We start from the raw sequence: 26,659 nt of genomic DNA on the forward strand, positions 1-26,659 counted from the left end.
CAGATTTAGCTAAGTGTTTACTGTGTTACATCAGGTTTAGATAAGTTTAACGATGAAGTTCATTGTGTCACGTCAAGCGTAACTAAGTGTCACAAGAAAGAGATCTCCTGGCTTGAAATCTTATCTGGAATGTTATCTCATGTTCAATGTTAGACTCACTTTCAGTGTTAACGTAATGATTCATGCTTGATTTATGTGCCTATCTTTGTACACTTGATTTCTTTCATTAAAAGTAGTTTTAATGTAATGCTGGTCTTTAATTCAATCCCATAACTTTATTATTGTGTTATCCTGAGTTGTGCAACTTGACAAATCTATAACGTCCTTGCAAGGCAAGGACCAGTAGTATTTGTAACATATGAATTGGCGACCTTAATAAGTATTGAGTTCGTAACAATATATATATATATATATATATATATATATATATATATATATATATATATATATATATATATATTTTTCTTTTCTTTCAAACTATTCGCCATTTCCCGCGCTAGCGAGGTAGCGTTAAGAACAGAGAACTGGGCCTTTGAGGGAATATCCTCACCTGGCCCCCTTCTCTGTTCCTTCTTTTGGAAAATGAAAAAAAAAAAAAAAATAATGAGAGGGGAGGATTTCCAGCCCCCCGCTCCCTCCCCTTTTAGTCGCCTTCTACGACACGCAGGGAATACGTGGGAAGTATTCTTTCTCCCCTATCTATTTATTTATTTATTATTATATTTTGCTTTGTCGCTGCCTCCCGCGTTTGCGAGGTAGCGCAAGGAAACAGAAGAAAGAAATGGCCCAACCCACCCCCATACACATGTATATACATACACGTCCACACACGCAAATATACATACCTATACATCTCAATGTACATATATATATATATATATACACACACAGACATATACATATATACACATGTACATAATTCATACTGTCTGCCTTTATTTATTCCCAATGCCACCTCGCCACACATGGAATAACATCCCCCTCCCCCCTCATGTGTGCGAGGTAGTGCTAGGAAAAGACAACAAAGGCCACGTTCGTTCACACTCAGTTTCTAGCTGTCATGTAATAATGCCCGAAACCACAGCTCCCTTTCCACATCCAGGCCCCACAGAACTTTCCATGGTTTACCCCAGACGCTTTACATGCCCTGATTCAATCCACTGACAGCACGTCAACCCCGGTATACCATATCAATCCAATTCACTCTATTCCTTGCCTGCCTTTCACCCTCCTGCATGTTCAGGCCCCGATCACTCAAAATCTTTTTCACTCAATCTTTCCACCTCCAATTTGGTCTCCCACTTCTCCTCGTTCCCTCCACCTCTGACACGTATATCCTCTTTGTCAATCTTTCCTCACTCATTCTCTCCATGTGCCCAAACCATTTTAAAACACCCTCTTCTGCTCTCTCAACCACGCTCTTTTTATTTCCACACATCTCTCTTACCCTTACATTACTTACTCGATCAAACCACCTCACACCATAGATTGTCCTCAAACATCTCATTTCCAGCACATCCACCCTCCTGCGCACAACTCTATCCATAGCCCACGCCTCACAACCATACAACATTGCTGGAACCACTATTCCTTCAAACATACCCATTTTTGCTTTCCGAGATAATGTTCTCGACTTCCAAACATCCTTCAAGGCTCTCAGGATTTTCACCCCCTCCCCCACCCTATGATTCACTTCCGCTTCCATGGTTCCATCCGCTGCCAGATCCACTCCCAGATATCTAAAACACTTTACTTCCTCCAGTTTTTCTCCATTCAAACTTACTTCCCAACTGACTTGACTCTTAACCCTACTGTACCTAATAACCTTGCTCTTATTCACATTTACTCTAAACTTTCTTCTTTCACACACTTTACCAAACTCAGTCACCAGCTTCTGCAGTTTCTCACATGAATCAGCCACCAGCGCTGCATCATCAGCGAACAACAACTGACTCACTTCCCAAGCTCTCCCATCCACAACAGACTGCATACTTGCCCCTCTTTCCAAAACTCTTGCATTCACCTCCCTAACAACCCCATCCATAAACAAATTAAACAACCATGGAGACATCACACACCCTTGCCGCAAACCTACATTCACTGAGAACCAATCACTTTCCTCTTTTCCTACACGTACACATGCCTTACACCCTCGATAAAAACTTTTCACTGCTTCTAACAACTTGCCTCCCACACCATATATTCTTAGTACCTTCCACAAAGCATCTCTATCAACTCTATCATATGCCTTCTCCAGATCCATAAATGCTACATACAAATCCATTTGCTTTTCTAAGTATTTCTCACATACATTCTTCAAAGCAAACACCTGATCCACACATCCTCTACCATATATATATATATATATATATTCAATGTATGTATGACTCATGGTGAGGTGCCTGAGGATTGGTGGAATGCTTGCATAGAGCCATTGTACAAAGGCAAAGGGGATAAAAGTGACTGCTCAAATTACAGAGGTATAAATTTGTTGAGTATTCCTGGGAAATTATATGGAAGGGTATTGGTTGAGAAGGTGAAGGCAAGTACAGAGCATCAGATTGGGAAAGAGGAGTGTGGTTTCAGAAGTGGTAGAGAATGTGTGGATCAGGTCTTTGCTTCATTGCTACAAGAACCTTCGCCTCCTCCCCCACCCTGTGACTCAATTCCGCTTCCATGGTTCCACTCACTGCTAAGTCCACTCCCAGACATCTAGAACACTGATTCCCCCAATTTTTCTCCATTCAAACTTACGTCCCAATCAACTTGTCCCTCAACCCTACTGAATGTAATAGCCATGCTCTTATTCACATATACTCTCAACTTTTTCCTTTTACAAATTTTACCGAACTCAGTCACCAACTTCTGCAGTTTCTCACTTAAATCAGCCATCAGTGCCGTATCCTTGGCAAACAACAACTGACTCACTTCTCAGGCTCTCTCATCCCCAATGCTTACTTGCCTCTCTCTCCAAAACTTTTGCATTTACCTCCTTAACCACCTCATGCATAAACAAATTAAACAGCCATGGGGACATGCCGCAGACTGATCTTCACTGGGAACCAATCATTGTCCTCTCTTCCTACTTGTAAACATGCCTTACATCCTTGGTAAAAAATTTTCACTGCATCTAGCAGCTTACCTCCCACACCATATACTCATAAGACCTTCCACAAAGAATCTCTATCAACCCTGTCATATGCCTTCTCCAGATCCATAAATGCTACATGTAAATCAATCTGTTTTTCTAAGTATTTCTCATACACATTCTTCAAAGAAAACACCTGATCCTTACATCCTCTTCCACTTCTGAAACCACACTACTCTTCCCCAATCTGATGCTCTGTACATGCCTTCACCCTTAATCAATATCCTCCCATATAATTTACCAGGAATACTCAAAAAACTTATGACTGTGTATTATGAACACTCACCTTTATCCCCTTTGCCTTTGTGCAATGGCACTATGCATGCATTCCGCCAATCCTCAGGCACCTCATCAAGAATATCCTCATCAACCAAGCAACAGCACAGTCACCCGCTTTCGTAATATATTCAACTGCAATACTATCCAAACCTGCCTCCTTGCCGGCTTTCATCTGCAAAGCTTTCACCACCTATTCTCTGTTAACCCAACCTTTCTCCCTGACCCTCTCACTTCGCACATCACCCTGACCAAAACACCCAACATTCGCCCTTCTATCAGCAAACACATTCAACAAACCTTCGAAATACTCACTCCATCTTCTCACTTCATTACTGCCTATTATCACATCTCCCTTTCCCTTTGCCCCCTTCACCGATGTTCCCATTTGTTCTCGTCTTACCCACGTTATTTATCTCCTTCCAAAACATCTTTTTATTCTCCTTAAAATTTAGTGATACTTTCTCACCTCAACTCTTATTTGCCCTCTTTTTCAACCTTTGCACTTTCCTCTTGACCTCCTGCTGCTTTCTTATATATATCTCACAGTCATTTGCACTCTTTCCATGTAAGTTTCAACCAAATGCCCCTCTTTTCTCCTTCATTAACACCTTTACTTCTTCATCCCACGACTCACTACCCTTTGTAATCTGCCCACCTTTCTCATGACACATGCATCTTTTGCACATGCCCTTACTGCTTCTCTCATGTCATTTGCTCTCACTTTTTGCCATTCTACCATATAATAAGTAGTTTCATGATGGCTCGCTTGAGGTTACACCATGCGTGAAAATTCCTCTTTGGTGAGACTATATCATTGGGAGTGCAGTCTTGTGACAGAGCTTCTCACTCTAAAGGAGTTTACATTTCCCTGCTACTGAAAGTAAAACATGACTCTTGAAATGAAAAATACTGGTGCAGCTCATGGATGCTGGTTGGAATGGGGGGACCCCGGGGTAGCAACAGGTGGTGGTCAGTCTGCCTGGAGCTTTTGTGGTAGGTAAATGTTTTTTCCTTTGTCCCCCTGACAACAATAGGTCACTTTCAAAGAAATTAGTCTTGGGGTAATCATGAATGAGTGAATAATGAATAAATAAATATATGCAACCTCTTAATATCCTCAACCTACGTAGCCAGTCAACTAGACTCCCTTCACTTTCATAGAAATTAGTCTTGGGGTAATTATGAATGAGTGAATAATGAATAAATGAATATATGCACCCTCTTAATATCCTCAACCCACGTAGCCAGTCAACTAGACTCCCTACCCACTGCCTCCTCCTGCTAACTTCACCACATACCATTTTCTGCTCACCAGTTCTGCACATGGACCACCTGGACAATGCTATACAAACTGTCCTCTGACCACCTACTAATAGATAAATATTTGGAATCTCTTAATATCCTCGACCTATGTAACCAGCCAGTTAGCCTCCCAACCCATCACCTCCACCAACAGCTTTACCTACCATCTTCAGCTCACCAATTCATCACACTCTGACAACCAACCTGGACTATGTTACACAAACTCCCCTCTGACCACCTACCCATCTTGATAACACTCCCCCTTGTCCATCCAGTCCATACAACCATCAAAAAGACTTACAAAAACTACAGGAAATTCAACTGACTTCTTCATATGGTGTACTGAAAAAGAGCTCCAAGAGTTCAGTATAGATGATTTCCCATATTAAAGTTATTTATGGAACATTTCATCAACACACTTAATCAACTCAGCAAAAAGCCCATAACACAAGGGCATTGAGAAAAATTCCACCCAAACCTCTCCCCACAAGTTACACACCTCATAAAACAAAACCAGCTCCTACACAATCACTCACCATCATCAGAAATCAAAGAACAAATTCATACTCTAAACAATGCCATCACCAACAAAATCACTGAAAGACAAACTGAAAATTGGTAATCTTGTCTCAGCAAAACAAACATCAAGACCCACAGCAACCAACTCTGGTGCACATTAAAGAAGACCAACTATTACTGCACAATCTAGCCACCTGACTCCTTCCAATGACATCCCTTCTCCCAAAGAACACTTGAACATACTCGAGTGATATGACTCGAGAATCAGCCACAAACCAACCTCACCCATAAACAGGAAGGTCATGAAAATCCTATGCAAAATCCATCCTGAAATAGCTGGCCACCTACCCTTTACCCCAACTGATACAGTTAATGTAATTAAAATCTTAATGAACACTCCTGCTAAGGCCTTAACAACATATAAAATTTTCACATGTAACACTTTGACCAATTTGCAATCCATGCACTTACAGATATCTTCACCTACTAGCTACACAACAAAAGCCTAAAAATCTGGAAACTTGACAACATAATACCAAACCTGAAACCCTTCAAAGTGCCCAATGCTTCCTCCTCCTATTGCCCTATATCACATATATCCTTAGTATCCAAACTGAAAAATTGTTCAACAAAAGATTAAAAAAAAAAATCTCACCCACAATACAAAGCTTCACACTCAACCATTCCACCACTACAGTACACAGTAACCTCACATAACATATCCTAGATAGCTTCCACCAACCACGTATGCCCTCCTGCACAATACTAGTAGCAACAGACATCAACAAAGCATTTAACACTGTTCTCTGACACAGCTTCAAACAAAAGATACTTCACACTACTCTCCACAACACTGAAAAATGATTGGTGAATTTCCTATCTGGCTGTCACAGTGAAGTCACAAAAATGATTGGCAAGTTTCATAGCTGACTATCAAGACAAAGTCATAATAACTTCACCTCTAAAACACTTAAACTCTACAGTGGAGTTCCCCAAGGAGCAATTCTTTTTCCATTCCTCTTCAGTTTTTTCCTACATGATCATCCATTACCTTCTGTAAACCACTACATGGAGGTCCTTGTATATGAAATGACCATACAATCACATTGCAATACACTAACACCAAAGAAGCAGTAACACACATGCAGAACATTACACAATTTGAACAATGGCTCACCCAGAACACAATGTCTGCATCTCCAAAGACTCTTCAATCACTCTTTTAACCCCAAACAGACACAAATTCTGCTCACATTCCAGTCACCCTGAGTGGACAGTCACTCCCACCAAACAAAACCCCATATATTCTAGGCATTACATACGACACACGTGACATATGCTCTCTACACCTGAAACATCAACAAAAAACAACTCACAAACTAATTGGCACGAGATTTGTACAAGAAAAAAAAGAATCCCATAACATCCTTTACAACAATTCCATCTGCTCCATTCTAAACTATGCCCCACCTGCCTAGTCTTCCATTCCTTTAAAAGTAAGTGAAACAAAGCTGCAAACCACACAAAATTGTGCGCTCAGAACAATCATGGCTGTGTAGTAACCACAAACATTCAACACCTACATTATAAAACAAATACCCTCATACACAATCCCATCTCAACATGACTGGCAGTCAATTCTGTGCAACATCATTAGACCCTCCCACCCTGCCTCACACTTCAGCAACCTCTGCTCATAAAGTCCCTCAACCCAACAAATATATAACATTGACAAAACAATTACACAGCAAAAAAATCTGGCAAACACTAAAATAACCCACCTTTCCTACTCAGTCTTATACTTCAACTCAGCAGACATACACCCATTAAAAAACAACTTGTACAAGAACCACGAGTCACACTTTCCCAGCTATGCTCCTAACTTCATCAATCCCTACTACTCAACAACACCATTTGAGCATATCCCAAGACCCTTCATACCCACAATGACTCTGCTATAATGGACACGAAGCACTTACCACTCAACTGACCTGCACACTCTTCACACAGACAAACACACAATATCACTGCACATTATGACCTATGGGCCTGGCTGTTGGATGTGGCTGGCTTCTTGAGAGCTGCAAGAGCCTCACAAAGACAGAAGGAACTCCTGGGGCAAGAAGTAAGTAGTAAGTATATATGAATGCACATAAAATCACATGGTCATATTCATCCTAAGGTTATACTAACATGTCTTCTTATTTGTGCAAAAAAGTTACAAATTTACCTAACCAGGCAAAAATGTGAGGGACTTTGTGCATGCAATTATCAATGCATGTTATACACTGTAAATTACAACATACCTCTTCCTTACTGTAACTCCTAAACTTCCTCTTTTCACCAAGCATTTCCATTCACTGATAAAATTCTTGATAACATGGTTTTTACCTATACTTTGTGCATTCAGGATGGTTAGATCCTCTTCCAACTTTTCCTTATGATGTTTATTCTCAGTTTTATTAAGTATAAAGAAATATCATCAATGTAAAATGGAATATCAAATCATATTCCAGAGATGCTGAAAGAAAGAAAACAGAAAAGAGATATTCTTACCGTGACAATTTCCAGCATCTCTTGTCGACTGATGTATCCATTGCCATCTAGGTCATACATTGAGAAGGCCCACCTCAGCTTTTGCTCCAGTTTGCCTCTAGATGTGACAGAGAGTGCACAGAGAAACTCCCGGAAGTCTATGGTGCCATCTCCATTGGCATCGAAGGTCCGGAACACGTGCTCCGCAAACTGCTTGGGAAGGTAAGTGATGACGAGTTGCACATAATATAGTCAAACCTCGTTAGGATTGCCCCTTGTTGGCTGTTTTGTGATAGTCTCACAACCTAAATGAGACAGTTTCTATCTTGGACAGAAGTTGCATGTTCTTCATTTTCACTCAATAGAGAAAATGAATGTTTAAATTCTATCTGTGCCTATACTCCATTATCAATTCTACTAAAAAACTCCCAACTTTAAATATATGATGTAATTACCTGGTTCCATGCAGGTCACTCATGAAAGTTAATCATTCACAATATTAAGGGGTCAAGGGAACGAGGTTTGACCTTTAAGTAGCTTGAGTTACACAGTCAGAATATAAGGGCAAGGGTTAAGGTTGCCCAAGCCATAAAACCATGACAAAACACTATTTTGGCAACCAGGTCATGAAACGACATTTTAACTCCAGCCCTTACATACTCTTGCTTTGCTACCAGCACAGACAGTCTAATCCAAAACCTCTAAAATGTCTACTTAAATATTTTAAAGTAATTTAAATTTTGTATTTCATTCAGCTGAAAGTAAAACATCAAGTCCAAAACTGTCTGAAAAATTTGTTAATCTTCAAAAAATACATACAATACAGAAAATTATACCAAGCAAAGCAAGGCACAGTCATACAGCATAGTATAAAGTAAACCATACCTATATATTGAGTTTTAATACAAGCAAAACAACAATACACCTGTATCCTGATAACCCTCAACTACAGAGGTAAATTTTAGCCACTGAGCTGTTACTCTAGTTTTTTTTTTAAAAAATAGGCAATACAGTTTTTTCTTTCATCATAAGTACTAGCTTTTCTACAATCATTTCAAAACCATACCATGAATGATAACGAAAGATTAACCCTTCTTATCAATTTAGGATTACCATCATTCATATAACTGTGAATACTGCACACAAGTTCAATGATGGACTCATCATAAAAACGTACAACAGTATCACAAATGATCTGTAAAAAATTATTACTGTTGTGACAGTACCGTATTCAAGAAAAGCTTTATTATATAGCATCAGCTAACTGAAAGTCTTTTTTATGTGGAATAACAGAAATGGAGATTGTAGTACAGGTACACCACCGATTTTCCGGCACTCTTGGTTCCAAAGCCTTACCAAATTAACCATTTTGCCAGACCAAACTTGGTCACGTAATAATAATTCATCAACACACCTCTAACCCACTATTTATACATCTCCCATGTGTCTAAAGTATACCATGGACTGTGAGAAATTTAAATTAAACAAATATGTAAATTAAATGTAATAAATGAAATACATTATACACCTGCTCGGGACAGAGGTGCTTGTCAGCTATGAGTTTCACAAATTCGTCCAAATACTCGGCAGCTCCTTCATGGTTTTGGAGACTGCTTTTCTCTAAACACTTTATTCATGGAAATTCCATGATGCTTCTTGAATCTTTGAATCCATCCTTCACTATAGTCACGCTCATGTAATTTAAGTTCTTTATGGAACAACTTAGCCTGGTCCATTATCATACTACCTGACAAGTCCACTCCATCACTCCGACTTCCGTTGAAACCATTCCATCATCACTCGATTGTGCTCAGCACTCTTACCATCTTTCATAGTTTTTCTAATCGTCATTTGCTTCTTGAAATCGCTGTCTGCATAGAATTTCAATATTTTCTCACCTTGTCTCTTTATATTATAAACAGTTGATGAACCAATACTGGAAATGTCACACAGCTTATGCAACGAAACACCACAGTCCAATCTTTCAACATTTCTACTTTATCTTGGATTGATATGGACTGGTGTTTACGTTTGACACCAAAACTGACTTGCTCATACGTCTTAGAAGCCATAGCTAGGGTCAAATTTAAGCAAAATAAGCTAAGAATCTCATAGAATTGCAGTAGCACCACCAACAAGTGCAGTGTAAAGAATGTAAATAAGCACACCCTACACACAACACCATCTGTGGCTGCCCAGTGAACTAGTTGGGTGGTCGGGGTAATTTCAAGTTCCCTCATGTAATTTTGTCCAGAATAAAGGAGGTGCTGAACCATCAGTTGCCGGAAAATCGGTGGTGTACCTGTATCTGTTATGTCCTGGCCACCTATTGATGCTTGTTGAAATTCTGTGCCACTAGAGTAGTTCCCAATGCCATTGCAATCCAGCATTGCTTACAATCTTCCCTGCCAAGCCTCTGTTGTTACTTGTTAGTATAGTGGTTCACTCTCATCATTTAAGCTGATTTATCTTTGGATATAGACTATATCCAGCAGTTATATCACATGGTTGGAAAGGAAACCTAATTGAGAAGGTAAAGGATTAAATTGAACAGCTAGACACTACTTTCTTTGAATGATTTAAATGAAAAAGATCTGGAGGTGCACAAACTTTAGATCAGTTCACATTCTTTCCTCTCTTAACACTGCTTGAAACTGATATAATTATAGAGGGTTACAGAGAAATGGTTCTATACAAAATGAACATGGTGACAAATATCTTTTCAGAACAATGTCTTAGGGAAATGCTTTCATAACTGGCATACTGTTATCCCCAAAATTGTTAAAGTCTGGTAGATGTTAGATTGTATATTTTTTTCTGTATGAGAACGATCTGTGTTGATTGATTAAATATGTTTGAGTACACTTAATACATTAGAGTACACTTAGTACAGTACACTCTAAACAAGAAAAACACTCTTCTGGCTCACTGGGTTAAGGGATACACAGTAACAAGGATATATGCTTTTAACTATTAGTTTCCCTTAAATAAAATTCATAAGTGTTGAATTTGCACATACAAGTTATAACTTATATCCTAAAATTCACTTTTACAGAACTTTGGTTCAAAATTATAGAATAGGGCATAACTAATATACCCTTGGAAAGAAAAATTATTCATTCTATGCTTGTATGAATATGATGAAAACATTAAAGACCTGTCAAATTACTACAATTGATAGAATAAAGAAATATGGTAACAAAGAGAGATGGGTTACAGATGATAACACTGGTGAAATGAATCTTGGGTATAAGTGGACTCTGCCTCCATATGGTTATACTATGATGAAAAGGTCACCTTTGGTGAGGCTTTATCAGTCATTGAACAAAAGGAACACAATCCTATCGAAGAATTTCTCACTCCAATGGAGTTGATTGTTTCCCTGCTACTGATTGCAGTGGCTACTGATTGCAGTGTAGCCTTGGAACTACAGGAGCCCCACAAAAGGGGTCCTTGGGTTATGACTACATAAATCCAATAAGTGTGGCACAATATGGTGCTCATTTATGAAGTCATTATCTATAAAGGTTGACATGCATTGGTACTGTCTGAAATTATGTACTGCATCAAATATGACAGTGTATTTATGTTAGAAATGAAAATATAGGGTAGAAAGAAAACTGCCTTATATACCACCACTGGTATTCAGACTTCCCATTCATGCTAACTCTTACAACATACCTATCCAATGTTCATCAAACAAACTCATGGAGTTACTTGTGAATAAAAGATAAAAATATTGGCTTCATATTATTTCATAATATAACTTGTTTTCTACCTTAACATTAATTTTTCTGATCATTAACATTCGTCAGCTTGTAGCAAGAGTTTAACAAGTTTCAAGTTAAGACATACATACTCCATCAGTAAGTCCAATGCTACACCCTTTATTGAATGGAGAAAAATTTGAGGAAGTGAAGTGTTTTAGATATCTGCAAGTGGACTTAGCAGTGAATGGAATCATGGAAGCAGAAGTGAGTCACAGGGTGGGGGAGGGGGCAAAGGTTCTGGGAGTGATGGAAGAATGTGTGGAAGGAGAGAACATTATCTTGGAGAGCAAAAATGGGTATGCTTGAAGGAATAGTGGTTCCAACAACATTATATGGTTGTAAGGCATGGGCTATGGATAGGGTTGTGCAGAGAAAGGTGGATGTGTTGGAAATGAAATGTTTGAGGACAACATATGGTGTGAGGTGGTTTGATCGAGTGAGTGATGAAAGGGTAAGAGAGATGTGTGGAAATAAAAAGAGTGTGGTTGAGAGAACAGAAGAGGGTGTGTTGAAATGATTTGGACATATGGAGAGAATGAGTGAGGAAAGATCAACAAAGAGGTTACATGTGTCAGAGGTGGAGGGAACTAGGAGACGAAGTTGACCGAATTGGAGTTGGAAGGATGGAATGAAAAAGATTTTGTGTGATTAGGGCTTGAAGATACAGGAGGGTGAAAGGCATGCAAGGAATAGAGTGAATTGGAATGTGGTATCCCGGAGTTGATGTGCTGTCAATGGACTGAATCAGGGCATGTGAAAGGTCTGGGGTAAACCATGGAAAGGTCTATGGGGCCTGGATGTGGACAGATAGCTGTGGTTTCATTTCATTACATATGAAAACTAGAGACTGAGTGCAAACGAATGTGGCCTTTTTTTTTGTCTGTTTTCCTGGCGCTACCTCACAGAAGCTGGGGTAAGCAATGCTGTTTCCTGTGGGGCAGGGTGTGGTGCTGGGAATGGATTGAAGGCAAGCAAGGATGAATATGAATGTGTGTATTTATGTATAGGTCTATGTATGTATATGTTGATATGTATGTGTACGTATAAGTACATGTATGGGCGTTTATGTATATTTATGTGTATACGAGTGGATGGGTCATTCTTTGTCTGTTTCCTGGTGCTACCTCACTGACTTGGGAAATGGCAGTTAGATATCATATATATATATATATATATATATATATATATATATATATATATATATATATATATATGGGAGCGGGTGGTTGGAAATCCTCCCCTCTTGTTTTTTTAATTTTCCAAAAGAAGGAACAGAGAAGGGGGCCAGGTGAGGATATTCCCTCAAAGGCCCAGTCCTCTGTTCTTAACGCTACCTTGCTAATGCGGGAAATGGCGAATAGTATGAAAGAAAGAAGATATATATATATATTATCCCTGGGGATAGGGGAGAAAGAATACTTCCCACGTATTCCCTGCGTGTCGTAGAAGGCGACTAAAAGGGGAGTGAGCGGGGGCTGGAAATCCTCCCCTCTCGTTTTTTTTTTAATTTTCCAAAAGAGGGAACAGAGAATTGGGCCAGGTGAGGGTATTCCCTCAAAGGCCCAGTCCTCTGTTCTTAACGCTACCTCGCTAATGCGGGAAATGGCGAATAGTTTGAAAGAAAAAGAAATATATATATATATATATATATATATATATATATATATATATATATATATATATATATATATATATATATACACATATATATATATATATATATATATATATATATATATATATATATATATATATATATATATATATATATATATAATATTTTTTTTTTTCTTTTTTTTGCTTTGTCGCTGTCTCCCACGTTTGCGAGGTAGCGCAAGGAAACAGACGAAAGAAATGGCCCAACCCACCCCCATACACATGCCTTGATTCAATCCACTGACAGCACGTCAACCCCGGTATACCACATCGCTCCAATTCACTCTATTCTTTGCCCTCCTTTCACCCTCGTGCATGTTCAGGCCCCAATCACACAAAATCTTTTTCACTCCATCTTTCCACCTCCCATTTGGTCTCCCTCTTCTCCTCATTCCCTCCACCTCCGACACATATATCCTCTTGGTCAATCTTTCCTCACTCATTCTCTCCATGTGACCAAACCATTTCAAAACACCCTCTTCTGCTCTCTCAACCACGCTCTTTTTATTTCCACACATCTCTCTTACCCTTACGTTACTTACTCGATCAAACCATCTCACACCACACATTGTCCTCAAACATCTCATTTCCAGCACATCCATCCTCCTGCGCACAACTCTATCCATAGTCCACGCCTCGCAACCATACAACATTGTTGGAACCACTATTCCTTCAAACATACCCATTTTTGCTTTCCGAGATAATGTTCTCGACTTCCACACATTCTTCAAGGCTCCCAGAATTTTCGCCCCCTCCCCCACCCTATGATCCACTTCCGCTTTCATGGTTCCATCCGCTGCCAGATCCACTCCCAGATATCTAAAACACTTCACTTCCTCCAGTTTTTCTCCATTCAAACTCACCTCCCAATTGAATTGACCCTCAACCCTACTGTACCTAATAACCTTGCTCTTATTCACATTTACTCTTAACTTTCTTCTTTCACACACTTTACCAAACTCAGTCACCAGCTTCTGCAGTTTCTCACATGAATCAGCCACCAGCGCTGTATCATCAGCGAACAACAACTAACTCACTTCCCAAGCTCTCTCATCCCCAACAGACTTCATACTTGCCCCTCTTTCCAAAACTCTTGCATTCACCTCCCTAACAACCCCATCCATAAACAAATTAAACAACCATGGAGACATCACACACCCCTGCCGCAAACCTACATTCACTGAGAAGTGAAAGTATTAGTGAAAGAGAAGAGAGAGGCATTTGGACGATTTTTGCATGAAAAAAATGAAATTGAGTGGGAGACGTATAAAAGAAAGAGACAGGAGGTCAAGAGAAAGGTGCAAGAGGTGAAAAAAAGGGCAAATGAGAGTTGGGGTGAGAGAGTATCATTAAATTTTAGGGAGAATAAAAAGATGTTCTGGAAGGAGGTAAATAAAGTGCGTAAGACAAGGGAGCAAATGGGAACTTCAGTGAAGGGCGCAAATGGGGAGGTGATAACAAGTAGTGGTGATGTGAGAAGGAGATGGAGTGAGTATTTTGAAGGTTTGTTGAATGTGTTTGATGATAGAGTGGCAGATATAGGGTGTTTTGGTCGAGGTGGTGTGCAAAGTGCGAGGGTTAGGGAAAATGAGTTGGTAAACAGAGAAGAGGTAGTAAAAGCTTTGCGGAAGATGAAAGCCGGCAAGGCAGCAGGTTTGGATGGTATTGCAGTGGAATTTATTAAAAAAGGGGGTGACTGTATTATTGGCTGGTTGGTAAGGTTATTTAATGTATGTATGACTCATGGTGAGGTGCCTGAAGATTGGCGGAATGCGTACATAGTGCCATTGTACAAAGGCAAAGGGGATAAGAGTGAGTGCTCAAATTACAGAGGTATAAGTTTGTTGAGTATTCCTGGCAAATTATATGGGAGGGTATTGATTGAGAGGGTGAAGGCATGTACAGAACATCAGATTGGGGAAGAGCAGTGTGGTTTCAGAAGTGGTAGAGGATGTGTGGATCAGGTGTTTGCTTTGAAGAATGTATGTGAGAAATACTTAGAAAAGCAAATGGATTTGTATGTAGCATTTATGGATCTGGAGAAGGCATATGATAGAGTTGATAGAGATGCTCTGAGGAAGGTATTAAGAATATATGGTGTGGGAGGCAAGTTGTTAGAAGCAGTGAAAAGTTTTTATCGAGGATGTAAGGCATGCGTACGTGTAGGAAGAGAGGAAAGTGATTGGTTCTCAGTGAATGTAGGTTTGCGGCAGGGGTGTGTGATGTCTCCATGGTTGTTTAATTTGTTTATGGATGGGATTGTTAGGGAGGTGAATGCAAGAGTTTTGGAAAGAGGGGCAAGTATGAAGTCTGTTGGGGATGAGAGAGCTTGGGAAGTGAGTCAGTTGTTGTTCGCTAATGATACAGCGCTGGTGGCTGATTCATGTGAGAAACTGCAGAAGCTGGTGACTGAGTTTGGTAAAGTGTGTGAAAGAAGAAAGTTAAGAGTAAATGTGAATAACAGCAAGGTAATTAGGTACAGTAGGGTTGAGGGTCAAGTCAATTGGGAGGTAAGTTTGAATGGAGAAAAACTGGAGGAAGTAAAGTGTTTTAGATATCTGGGAGTGGATCTGGCAGCGGATGGAACCATGGAAGCGGAAGTGGATCATAGGGTGGGGGAGGGGGCGAAAATCCTGGGAGCCTTGAAGAATGTGTGGAAGTCGAGAACATTATCTCGGAAAGCAAAAATGGGTATGTTTGAAGGAATAGTGGTTCCAACAATGTTGTATGGTTGCGAGGCGTGGACTATGGATAGAGTTGTGCGCAGGAGGATGGATGTGCTGGAAATGAGATGTTTGAGGACAATGTGTGGTGTGAGGTGGTTTGATCGAGTAAGTAACGCAAGGGTAAGAGAGATGTGTGGAAATAAAAAGAGCGTGGTTGAGAGAGCAGAAGAGGGTGTTTTGAAATGGTTTGGGCACATGGAGAGAATGAGTGAGGAAAGACTGACCAAGAGGATATATGTGTCGGAGGTGGAGGGAACGAGGAGAAGTGGGAGACCAAACTGGAGGTGGAAAGATGGAGTGAAAAAGATTTTGTGTGATCAGGGCCTGAACATGCAGGAGGGTGAAAGGAGGGCAAGGAATAGAATGAATTGGATCGATGTGGTATACCGGGGTTGACGTACTGTCAGTGGATTGAATCAGGGCATGTGAAGCGTCTGGGGTAAACCATGGAAAGCTGTGTAGGTATGTATATTTGTGTGTGTGGATGTATGTATACACATGTGTATGGGGTGGGTTGGGCCATTTCTTTCGTCTGTTTCCTTGCGCTACCTCGCAAACGCAGGAGACAGAGACAAAGCAAAAAAAAAAAAAAAATATATATATATATATATATATATATATATATATATATATATATTTTCCTTTCTTTCAAATTATTTGCCATTTCCCGCATTAGCAAGGTAGCGTTAAGAACAGAGGACTGGCCCTCTGAGGGAATATCCTCACCTGGCCCCCTTCTCTGTTTCTTCTTTTGGAAAATTAAAAAAAAAAAAGAGGGGAGAATTTCCAGCCCCCCGCTCCCTCCCCTTTTAGTCGCCCTCTATGACACACAGGGAATACATGGGAAGTATTCTTTCTCCCCTATCCCCTATATATATATATATATATATATATATATATATATATATATATATATATATATATATATATATATATATATATCTTTTTCTTTCTTTCAAACTATTCGCCATTTCCTGCGTTAGCGAGGTAGCGTTAAGAACAGAGAACTGGGCCTTTGAGGGAATATCCTCAACTGGCCCTCTTCTCTGTTCCTTCTTTTGGAAAATTAAAAAAAGAATAATGAGGGGGAGGATTTCCAGCCCCCCCGCTCCCTCCCCTCTTAGTTGCCTTCTACGACACGCAGGAATACGTGGGAAGTATTCTTTCTCCCCCATACCCACGTATTCCCTGCGTGTCGTAGAAGGCGACTAAAAGGGGAGGGAGCGGGTGGCTGGAAATCCTCCCCTCTCATTTTTTTTTTTCAATTTTCCAAAAGAAGGAACAGAGAAGGGGGGCCAGGTGAGGATATTCCCTCAAAGGCCCAGTCCTCTGTTCTTAACGCTACCTCGCTAATGCGGGAAATGGCGAATAGTATGAAAGAAGAAAGAAATATATATATATATATATTTTTTTTTTTTTATACTTCGTCGCTGTCTCCCGCGTTTGCGGGGTAGCGCAAGGAAACAAACGAAAGAAATGGCCCAACCCCCCCCCATACACATGTATATACATACGTCCACACACACAAATATACATACCTACACAGCTTTCCATGGTTTACCCCAGACGCTTCACATGCCTTGATTCAATCCACTGACAGCACGTCAACCCTGGTATACCACATCGCTCCAATCCACTCTATTCCTTGCCCTCCTTTCACCCTCCTGCATGTTCAGGCCCCGATCACACAAAATCTTTTTCACTCCATCTTTCCACCTCCAATTTGGTCTCCCTCTTCTCCTTGCTCCCTCCACCTCTGACACATATATCCTCTAGGTCAATCTTTCCTCACTCATTCTCTCCATGTGACCAAACCATTTCAAAACACCCTCTTCTGCTCTCTCAACCATACTCTTTTTATTTCCATACATCTCTCTTACCCTTACATTACTTACTCGATCAAACCACCTCACACCACATATTGTCCTCAAACATCTCATTTCCAGCACATCCACCCTCCTGCGCACAACTCTATCCATAGCCCATGCCTCGCAACCATACAACATTGCTGAAACCACTATTACTTCAAACATACCCATTTTTGCTTTCTGAGATAATGTTCTCAACTTCCAAACATTCTTCATGGCTCCCAGAATTTTCGCCCCCTCCCCCACCCTATGATTCACTTCTGCTTCAATGGTTCCATCCGCTGCCAAATCCACTCCCAGATATCTAAAACAATTTACTTCCTCCAGTTCTTCTCCATTCAAACTTACCTCCCAATTGACTTGACCCTCAACCCTACTGTACCTAATAACCTTGCTCTTATTCGCATTTACTCTTACCTTTCTTCTTTCACACACTTTACTAAACTCAGTCACCAGCTTCTGCAGTTTCTCACACGAATCAGCCACCAGCGCTGTATCATCAGCGAACAACAACTGACTCACTTCCCAAGCTCTCTCATCCACAACAGACTGCATACTTGCCCCTCTTTCCAAAACTCTTGCATTCACCACCCTAACAACCCCATCCATAAACAAATTAAACAACCATGGAGACATCACACACCCTGGCCGCAAACTTACATTCACTGAGAACCAATCACTTTCCTCTCTTCCTACACGTACACATGCCTTACATCCTCGATAAAAACTTTTCACTGCTTCTAACAACTTGCCTCCCACACCATATATTCTTAATACCTTCCACAGAGCATCTCTATCAACTCTATCATATGCCTTCTCTAGATCCATAAATGCTACATACAAATCCATTTGCTTTTCTAAGTATTTCTCACATACATTCTTCAAAGCAAACACCTGATCCACACATCCTTTACCACGTCTGAAACCACACTGCTCTTCCCCAATCTGATGCTCTGTACATGCCTTCACCCTCTCAATCAACACCCTCCCATATAATTTCCCAGGAATACTCAACAAACTTATACCTCTGTAATTTGAGCACTCACTCATCCCCTTTGCTTTTGTACAATGGCACTATGCAAGCATTCCGCCAATCCTCAGGCATCTCCCCATGAATCATACATACATTAAATAACCTTACCAACCAGTCAACAATACAGTCACCCCCTTTTTTAATAAATTCCACTGCAATACCATCCAAACCTGCTGCCTTGCCGGCTTTCATCTTCCGCAAAGCTTTTACTACCTCTTCTCTGTTTACCAAATCATATTCCCTAACCCTCTCACTTTGCACACCACCTCGACCAAAACACCCTATATCTGCCACTCTATCATCAAAGAGATTCAAGAAACCTTCAAAATACTCACTCCATCTCCTCACATCACCATTACTTGTTATCACCTCCCCATTAGCCCCCTTCACTGAAGTTCCCATTTGCTCCCTTGTCTTACACACTTTATTTACCTCCTTCCAAAACATCTTTTTATTCTCCCTAAACTTTAATGATACTCTCTCACCCCAATATATATATATATATATATATATATATATATATATATATATATATATATATATATATATATATATTTTTTTTTGTCTCCCGCGTTTGCGAGGTAGCGCAAGGAAACCAACAAAAGAAATGGCCCAACCTACCCCCATATACATGTATATACATACGTCCACACATGCAAATATACATACCTACACAGCTTTCTATGGTTTACCCCAGATGCTTCACATGCCCTGATTCAATCCACTGACAGCACGTCAACCCCGGTATACCACATCAATCCAATTCACTCTATTCCTTGCCCCCCTTTCATCCTCCTGCATGTTCAGGCCCCGATCACACAAAATCTTTTTCACTCCATCTTTCCACCTCCAATTTGGTCTCCCACTTCTCCTCGTTCCCTCCACCTCCGACACATATATCCTCTTGGTCAATCTTTCCTCACTCATTCTTTCCATGTGCCCAAACCATTTCAAAACACCCTCTTCTGCTCTCTCAACCACGCTCTTTTTATTTCCACACATCTCTCTTACCCTTACGTTACTTACTCGATGAAACCACCTCACACCACACATTGTCCTCAAACATCTCATTTCCAGCACATCCATCCTCCTGCGCACAACTCTATCCATAGCCCACGCCTTGCAACCATACAACATTGTTGGAACCACTATTCCTTCAAACATACCCATTTTTGCTTTCCAAGATAATGTTCTCGACTTCCAAACATTCTTCAAGGCTCCCAGGATTTTCGCCCCCTCCCCCACCCTATGATCCACTTCCGCTTCAATGGTTCCATCCGCTGCCAGATCCACTCCCAGATATCTAAAACACTTTAGTTCCTCCAGTTTTTCTCCATTCAAACTTACCTCCCAATTGACTTGACCCTCAACCCTACTGTACCTAATAACCTTGCTCTTATTCACATTTACTCTTAACTTTCTTCTTTCACACACTTTACCAAACTCAGTCACCAGCTTCTGCAGTTTCTCACATGAATCAGCCACCAGCGCTGTATCATCAGCGAACAACAACTGACTCACTTCCCAAGCTCTCTCATCCCCAACAGACTTCATACTTGCCCCTCTTTCCAAAACTCTTGTATTCTCCTCCCTAACAACCCTATCCATAAACAAATTAAACAACCATGGAGACATCACACACCCCTGCCACAAACCTACATTCACTGAGAACCAATCACTTTCCTCTCTTCCTACACGTACACATGCCTTACATCCTCGATAAAAACTTTTCACTGCTTCTAACAACTTGCCTCCCACACCATATATTCTTAATATATATATATATATATATATATATATATATATATATATATATATATATATATATATATATATATATATATATATATATTTTTTTTTTTCATACTATTCGTCATTTCCCGCGATAGCGAGGTAGCGTTAAGAACAGAGGACTGGGCCTTTGAGGGAATATCCTCACCTGGCCCTCTTCTCTGTTCCTTCTTTTGGAAAATTAAGAAAAAAAAAAAGGTAGCGAGGTAGCTTTAGGAACAGAGGACTGAGCCTTTGAGGGAAATCCCCACTTGGACCCCTTCTCTGTTCCTTCCTTTGGAAAATCAAAAATGAAAGGGGAGGATTTTCAGCCCCCGCTCCCTCCCCTTTTAGTCACCTTCTATGACACGCAGGGAAATACGTGGGAAGTATTCTTTCTCCCCTATACCCCGGGATAATATATTCATTTATTTATCTATTTATTTTGCTTTGTCGTACATGTATGTGCGTTTATGTATATACATGTGTATATGAGTGGATGGGCCATTCTTCATCTATTTCCTGGCACTACCTCAATGATGCGGCAAATGGCGATGAATTGTAATGAAAATATAATAAATACATTGCATCTGAATGCGCAATTTTCATGTACTGTGCCTGTAATCTTAGCCTCATCACCCACCTTATGGCTTACTTCACCTCGTGTGGTTCCATCCTCTGCTATATCCACTATCCACTATCTAAAGCACTCAACCTCCTCCAGGTTCTCTTAATTCAAACTTTCTCTCCTTTGCTAAACTCTGTAATCTTTTATTCACATTATCTCTCAACTTCCTCCTTTTGCACACTCTCCCAAATATATGGGTCATCCACCCTATGGCATACTTTGTTCCCATGGTTCAATTCATTGCCATATCCACTCCTATGTACCTAAAATACTCCATTTCATCTAGGTATTCTCAATTCAAACTCACTCCGACTAACCTGTCTTTCTTTCTCTTGCTAAACTCAACTTTCTCATTTCACACACTACCAAATATATGGCTAAAAAATATTCAACCAAACAACTCTATATGCAAAGTGATGAATATGGAATACAGTCAAAGTAAGTTGAATTATGACAGTCACTTGCATGGAACAAATTACAGGTATCCCATCTGAAAGGAATTTGGGGTTTGACAGCATACCAAGCCTGTTGCCAGACAACCTCATTACAAGAGCTGTAAAGGAAAAGACCTATAAACCTGTCAGTGATAATGCTTCCCAAAGTAGATTAGAAGGATAGTGAGGAGTATATGAATGAAGATATTAATCTAAATAATGATTGGAACTGCACAAAGATATGAGGCATGAAGGAGATTTTGCACAAATCATCTTGCAAGAGGTGAGAAAGTAAATGGTATATAGATATGATTATGTAGAGAAGGATACTCATGATAATCCTTACTGATATTCATAATCTTTATTGTAAGGTTTTGAACTGATTTTGGAGAAAATTCATACTCTAAACTAGCTAATGATTAAATCTATCCACAAAGACAGGTGTATTTTTTTAGAACAGTACATACACGCACACACATATGCATATAATCATACATTATGCTAAAGTTCTAAAAATCACTTTAGTAGTACTATAATGAAGATCAGTACAATACACATTTATCAAACGTTTGAAGAAGCTTTGAAAATTAATAGCTTATAATACCACATTATTCTAAAATCATGATTGAAACTGGTTTACATAAGATATTATCATGCAACTTTTGATATTAAAGGACAAGCACTATGTAATTCATAAGAGACCTTATCATTAGTTTTGAGAATATGTACAAGAGATATCTGCAATTTGTACTATTACCAGTTAATTGAAAACTCAATGGCAGGTATTAGTGTGCTGGCAGTTACTGTACAAATGGGTTAATTGCTAATTGATGCGCCAAACATGATGTCTAACTACTACTGATTAGTCAAAACTTGGTCAATCATATTACTAGTTAGTTATAAATATAGTACTTCTTACTACCAATTAGTTTAAAATCCTAATCTATCTTACTGTAATAAAACAGAGGCTAAAATTGTACTTTTATTGTACAGTAGTCTCATTTATAATGCTCTGAAAACTTGTTTGTTTGGAATATGCTTTACTGAAATAAAGAATCAAATGAGATATTCATCTATACATAAATCTTGAACAGGCAGTCATATTCAGTCCATTCTGGACATATTCTGCTTGCTCCTGTGACATCACAATCTTGTTTGAAGTTAGGTACTGTTTGAGGTCATACCAAATTTTAAAATATTTTAAAGTATTGTATGAGTTCACATAAAATTTTTCAAGATTCCTTATAATGTACCTTATCTCCTCACTCCTACTATCACCTACCTTGGCTACTCATCTAATATGAAGCACTCTGTCTCTTCAGAATTTAACTGCATTATTTCTTACAGTCTTAACAAAAGGTGTCTCAGTGTTAATAAGACCAATGTGCAGATTCCACTTGTAAGTTTTAAATGCTGCTGTTTGGTTTCCAGTATCAGAATAAGATGTGCACTTACCCTTGAAATTTTGCATTCATAATCTTTCTTTAACCTTTATATATGACTTCTCAAATACAAGAGTGTACACAAAAGTCAAAGGTAAATCTAAAGAAAGAAAATGGGGCATATAATTAATGCTTTGGTTTTTAGATTAATCTAGAGTGAAAGCTAAACTTTTACTGTGTACACAGCAAATCTGTCAATCAATGGTTCCTTACTTAATATCAGCAGTTCTTTCAAACGCACAACTATAAAAATATTATCTTCTCATATATATTCACTGTTTCCTGCACAAGTGAGGTGACATTAAGAATATTACTTCTAATAAAAATTGGGCACACTTGTCCTCTATCACCCCTCAAAATGCCAACTCTGGGAGAGCTCTGGGGTTATCTCTGTGCAGCTTTTTATTGACTTTCCATGGGATGGGTACTGCTTCTTTGATCAGGCCACTTCATGTGCTGAATGCATAGCTGAGGTTATTTTGGTTAGGATAGATGGTTTCATCCCATCTTCTAAATCTTTTTCTTCTCAGTCATGATTTGACTGCTCCTGCTCTGATGCTTTTGCATGAGGGGTGGTGCAGACCTACCACGAAACTCTTCCCTTCCGCAAAAGTCCAATCTACCTTTATATTTGCTCAAAATCACTGCAAAGCTGTTCCTCAAAGAGCCAAGTGCACTTTCATAAAAAGAAAGTATACTGATTTGACTTGTACTGTCAAGTCTATTTGTTCAGTTATCAAAAGCATCCCCAACAACTTCTGTAACTCAACCTTTCCTCCTTTTTTCTGACCTGATCAATCTATTCCTAACTCTCTAGCAGATAAAGCTACTTTTTTTCATCTCATTTTCCTCTCAGTCAACTTATAATTCAGAATAATCCTTAGCTCCCAACTCCTTCTTCTGATCCTATTCTATCTCCTATGTTCTCCTCCCAGAAGGTCTTCCTGATACTCAACAGATCCAGGTGATCAAGGTGTATGGCTCAGATGACATATATCCTTATGTTTGAAGGGAGTGTGCTTATGAGCAAGCACTAAACCTTGTTCACTTACTTCATCTCTATGTAAAACAAACAGACTTTTCCCTTTCTCTTGGAAGTATGCCTTGCAGTAGCCCATCCCTGAGAAAGGAGACTCCCAGATTGCTCTCACTTCTGCTGTCTCCAAAATCTTTGAAACTCTCCTAAACTCTCATTTTCTCAAACATTTAGCATCCTATTTCCTTCTTTCAAATCACCAGTATGGATTTTTCACTGCTAGTTGTACTAGTGATTTTTTCTCCTATGTGACTCACTTATGGTTCTCTTCTCTCAGGGATTTTGGTGAAACTTTTGTCATAGCCATTGACATCTTCAAAGCACTTGAGAGGGTGTGGCATGCATCTTTGCTTTCTAAACTCTTTTCCTTTAGTTCCATGTCTATCTGTTTTCTAATGCATAGTTTGTTCTCTGACTGTTCCAGTGCAGTAGCTGTTGATGGAGTGATTTTCCCCTGCTATCCTATCAGTTACGGTGTTCTTCGGGTTCTGTCCTGTCACCAAATCTCTTTATTCTCTTAGTAAATGATCTATTCTACTTTTAACCCTATTGACTCTTATGCCGAAGATTCCACATTGCATACCTCAACTCACTTTTCCTCCCTTTAATATTGATTTCTTTCACATACTGATCATATTTCATCTTTCAGTTCTGACCTGTGCAGCATTTTGGATTGAGGAGGCAGTAACCTTTTAAAATATCATAGTGCTAAAACATAATTTTTCCTCCCTGTATCTCTGTGAGAATCATTTGTTCCCCCACTCAGTTTCAAAACACTACAATTCAACCTTGTAATAACAAACATGTTGGACATAACCATATTTTCAACTTTGTTTTGAAACCCCATATAATCAATATCACAAAGTCTGCTTCCCAAAAGTTGGAAGTGTTGTATACATGCCATATTTATATTTCTTGTGAGCAGCTGTTTCACATTTTCAAGAGTTTTATTTGCCTGAGAATGGAATACTGCTTACACATCTAGGAGGGTTCACCTTCCACCTAGAGTCTTTAATAACTAGAGTGGAATCAAAAGTCTTCCATCTCATTAATTTTTCTGGCATCACCTCTCTTCAACCTTCCCTTTATATGCACCATGATGTTGCTGCTGCTGCTGCTCTCTCTGTCTCTCTCTCCCTCTCTGTTGTGTAGGTATCATTTGGCCACAGTTCTCATGAACTCTCTGCATATGGCCCAATCCTCAACATTTGGAACCATGGCACACGTATGGCTACTGCTTTCCATAACTTCTGCATGGAGACTAGTCATTCAAGGATTGGCTGTTATAACTCCTTTCCTCATATAGTTAAGATGTGGAATTTTCTTACTTCTTTTGTCTTTCCCTCTTCATGTAACCTGTCTTCCTTTAAGGGTCAGGTCTCCACATGCCTGTGGAGCCTTAATCAATTTCTACTTTCTGTCTTTTCAACTTTATTCTTTCACATGAGATGGCCTTGATTAGGGCATATCATTTGCCAGTACGGTGTTAATTACCATAAAAAATGACTGAGCATAAGAGGAAAAAATCCTCACTTGGCTCCTTCCTCTGTCTCTACTTTTGGAAAGTAATCCAGGAAGGAAGGATTTCCAGCTCCTTGCTCCCATTCCTCTTAAATGCCTTCTGTATCATGGGGGACATGTGGGCATTACTCTTTCTCTCTTATCCCAAGGGATGATATATATGCAGTGCCTGCTGATGAACTAGGCATGATGGAGCTGCAGCATAACCATCATGAAATGAAATCATGAAAACTAGTACTTTATTAGTTTCCCTTCCCTCTTTATCCTTTTCTTGAAATGAACTGAAACTAAATCAGCAACGTTCTGAAGCCGTCTAAGTTTCATCTTTACCCAGATTTCATCTCCAGCTTAGGTGGTGATGAAGTATTCCTCTTCTATAATTCCATTTTGATAAGTGCCTACAAGTTTTCTATTGGACTGAAATCTGGTGAATTCCCAGGCCATTCACAGGATAACTCTATTGCACAGTCCTTAAGCCAGTCAGTGACTAATTTGGCAGTGTGGCAGGAAGTCCGAACCTGGCCTTGCACTTTATAAACGAATCTGGATGATGGTCATGCAGCAGCTCAAGGTAATTATATCTATTCATAGTTTCATTCTTTGATAACACTACCCAGTACCCAACACTGGTACAAAGCCTGCGGCTCCAGTTCTTAAGGTCCTCATGTAAGAAGTGCTGCACTGTCCTTACTGATACATTGCTGAGCAGTGTAGATTTTTTTCTTTTAATACTTTTGCACTTAGGCATGGGTCTAAATCCACTTGACATTTAAGAACATTAAGAATACATGAAGTGGTTTTTCTGGCTTTCCCAGGGTGTTTCACATGGGTCAATGTAGCGATGCCACCACCATCATTAAATTTCTTCACCCATTGTTGTATTGTTCTCAAGCTTGCACTGGCAGTATAATTAATTTCCCTAACTGGGTGATTTCTCTTGTAAAGTGCATTTATAGAGGCAATTTTGTCACTTGTGAGGTTAGCATTTCCAA

At 39.6% G+C, this 26,659-nt stretch overlaps 1 protein-coding gene across 11 annotated transcripts in view; it reads right to left on the reverse strand.

Moving 5' to 3' along the window:
* The window catches only part of Nca (neurocalcin homolog), a 716,194-nt gene that overhangs the window by 12,152 nt on the left and 677,383 nt on the right, over positions 1-26,659 (reverse strand). For 7 of the 11 annotated variants that reach the window (XM_071675475.1, XM_071675469.1, XM_071675472.1 and 4 more), the window contains one exon: positions 7,805-7,996. In XM_071675475.1, coding sequence (XP_071531576.1) covers positions 7,805-7,996 — 192 coding nt within the window. The remainder of the gene's footprint in view (positions 1-7,804; positions 7,997-26,659) is intronic. The other 4 variants (XM_071675479.1, XM_071675477.1, XM_071675478.1 and 1 more) reach the window with 1 other exon arrangement.

Source organism: Panulirus ornatus, chromosome 21, assembly GCF_036320965.1.
Source record: "Panulirus ornatus isolate Po-2019 chromosome 21, ASM3632096v1, whole genome shotgun sequence".
NCBI lineage: Eukaryota > Metazoa > Arthropoda > Malacostraca > Decapoda > Palinuridae > Panulirus > Panulirus ornatus.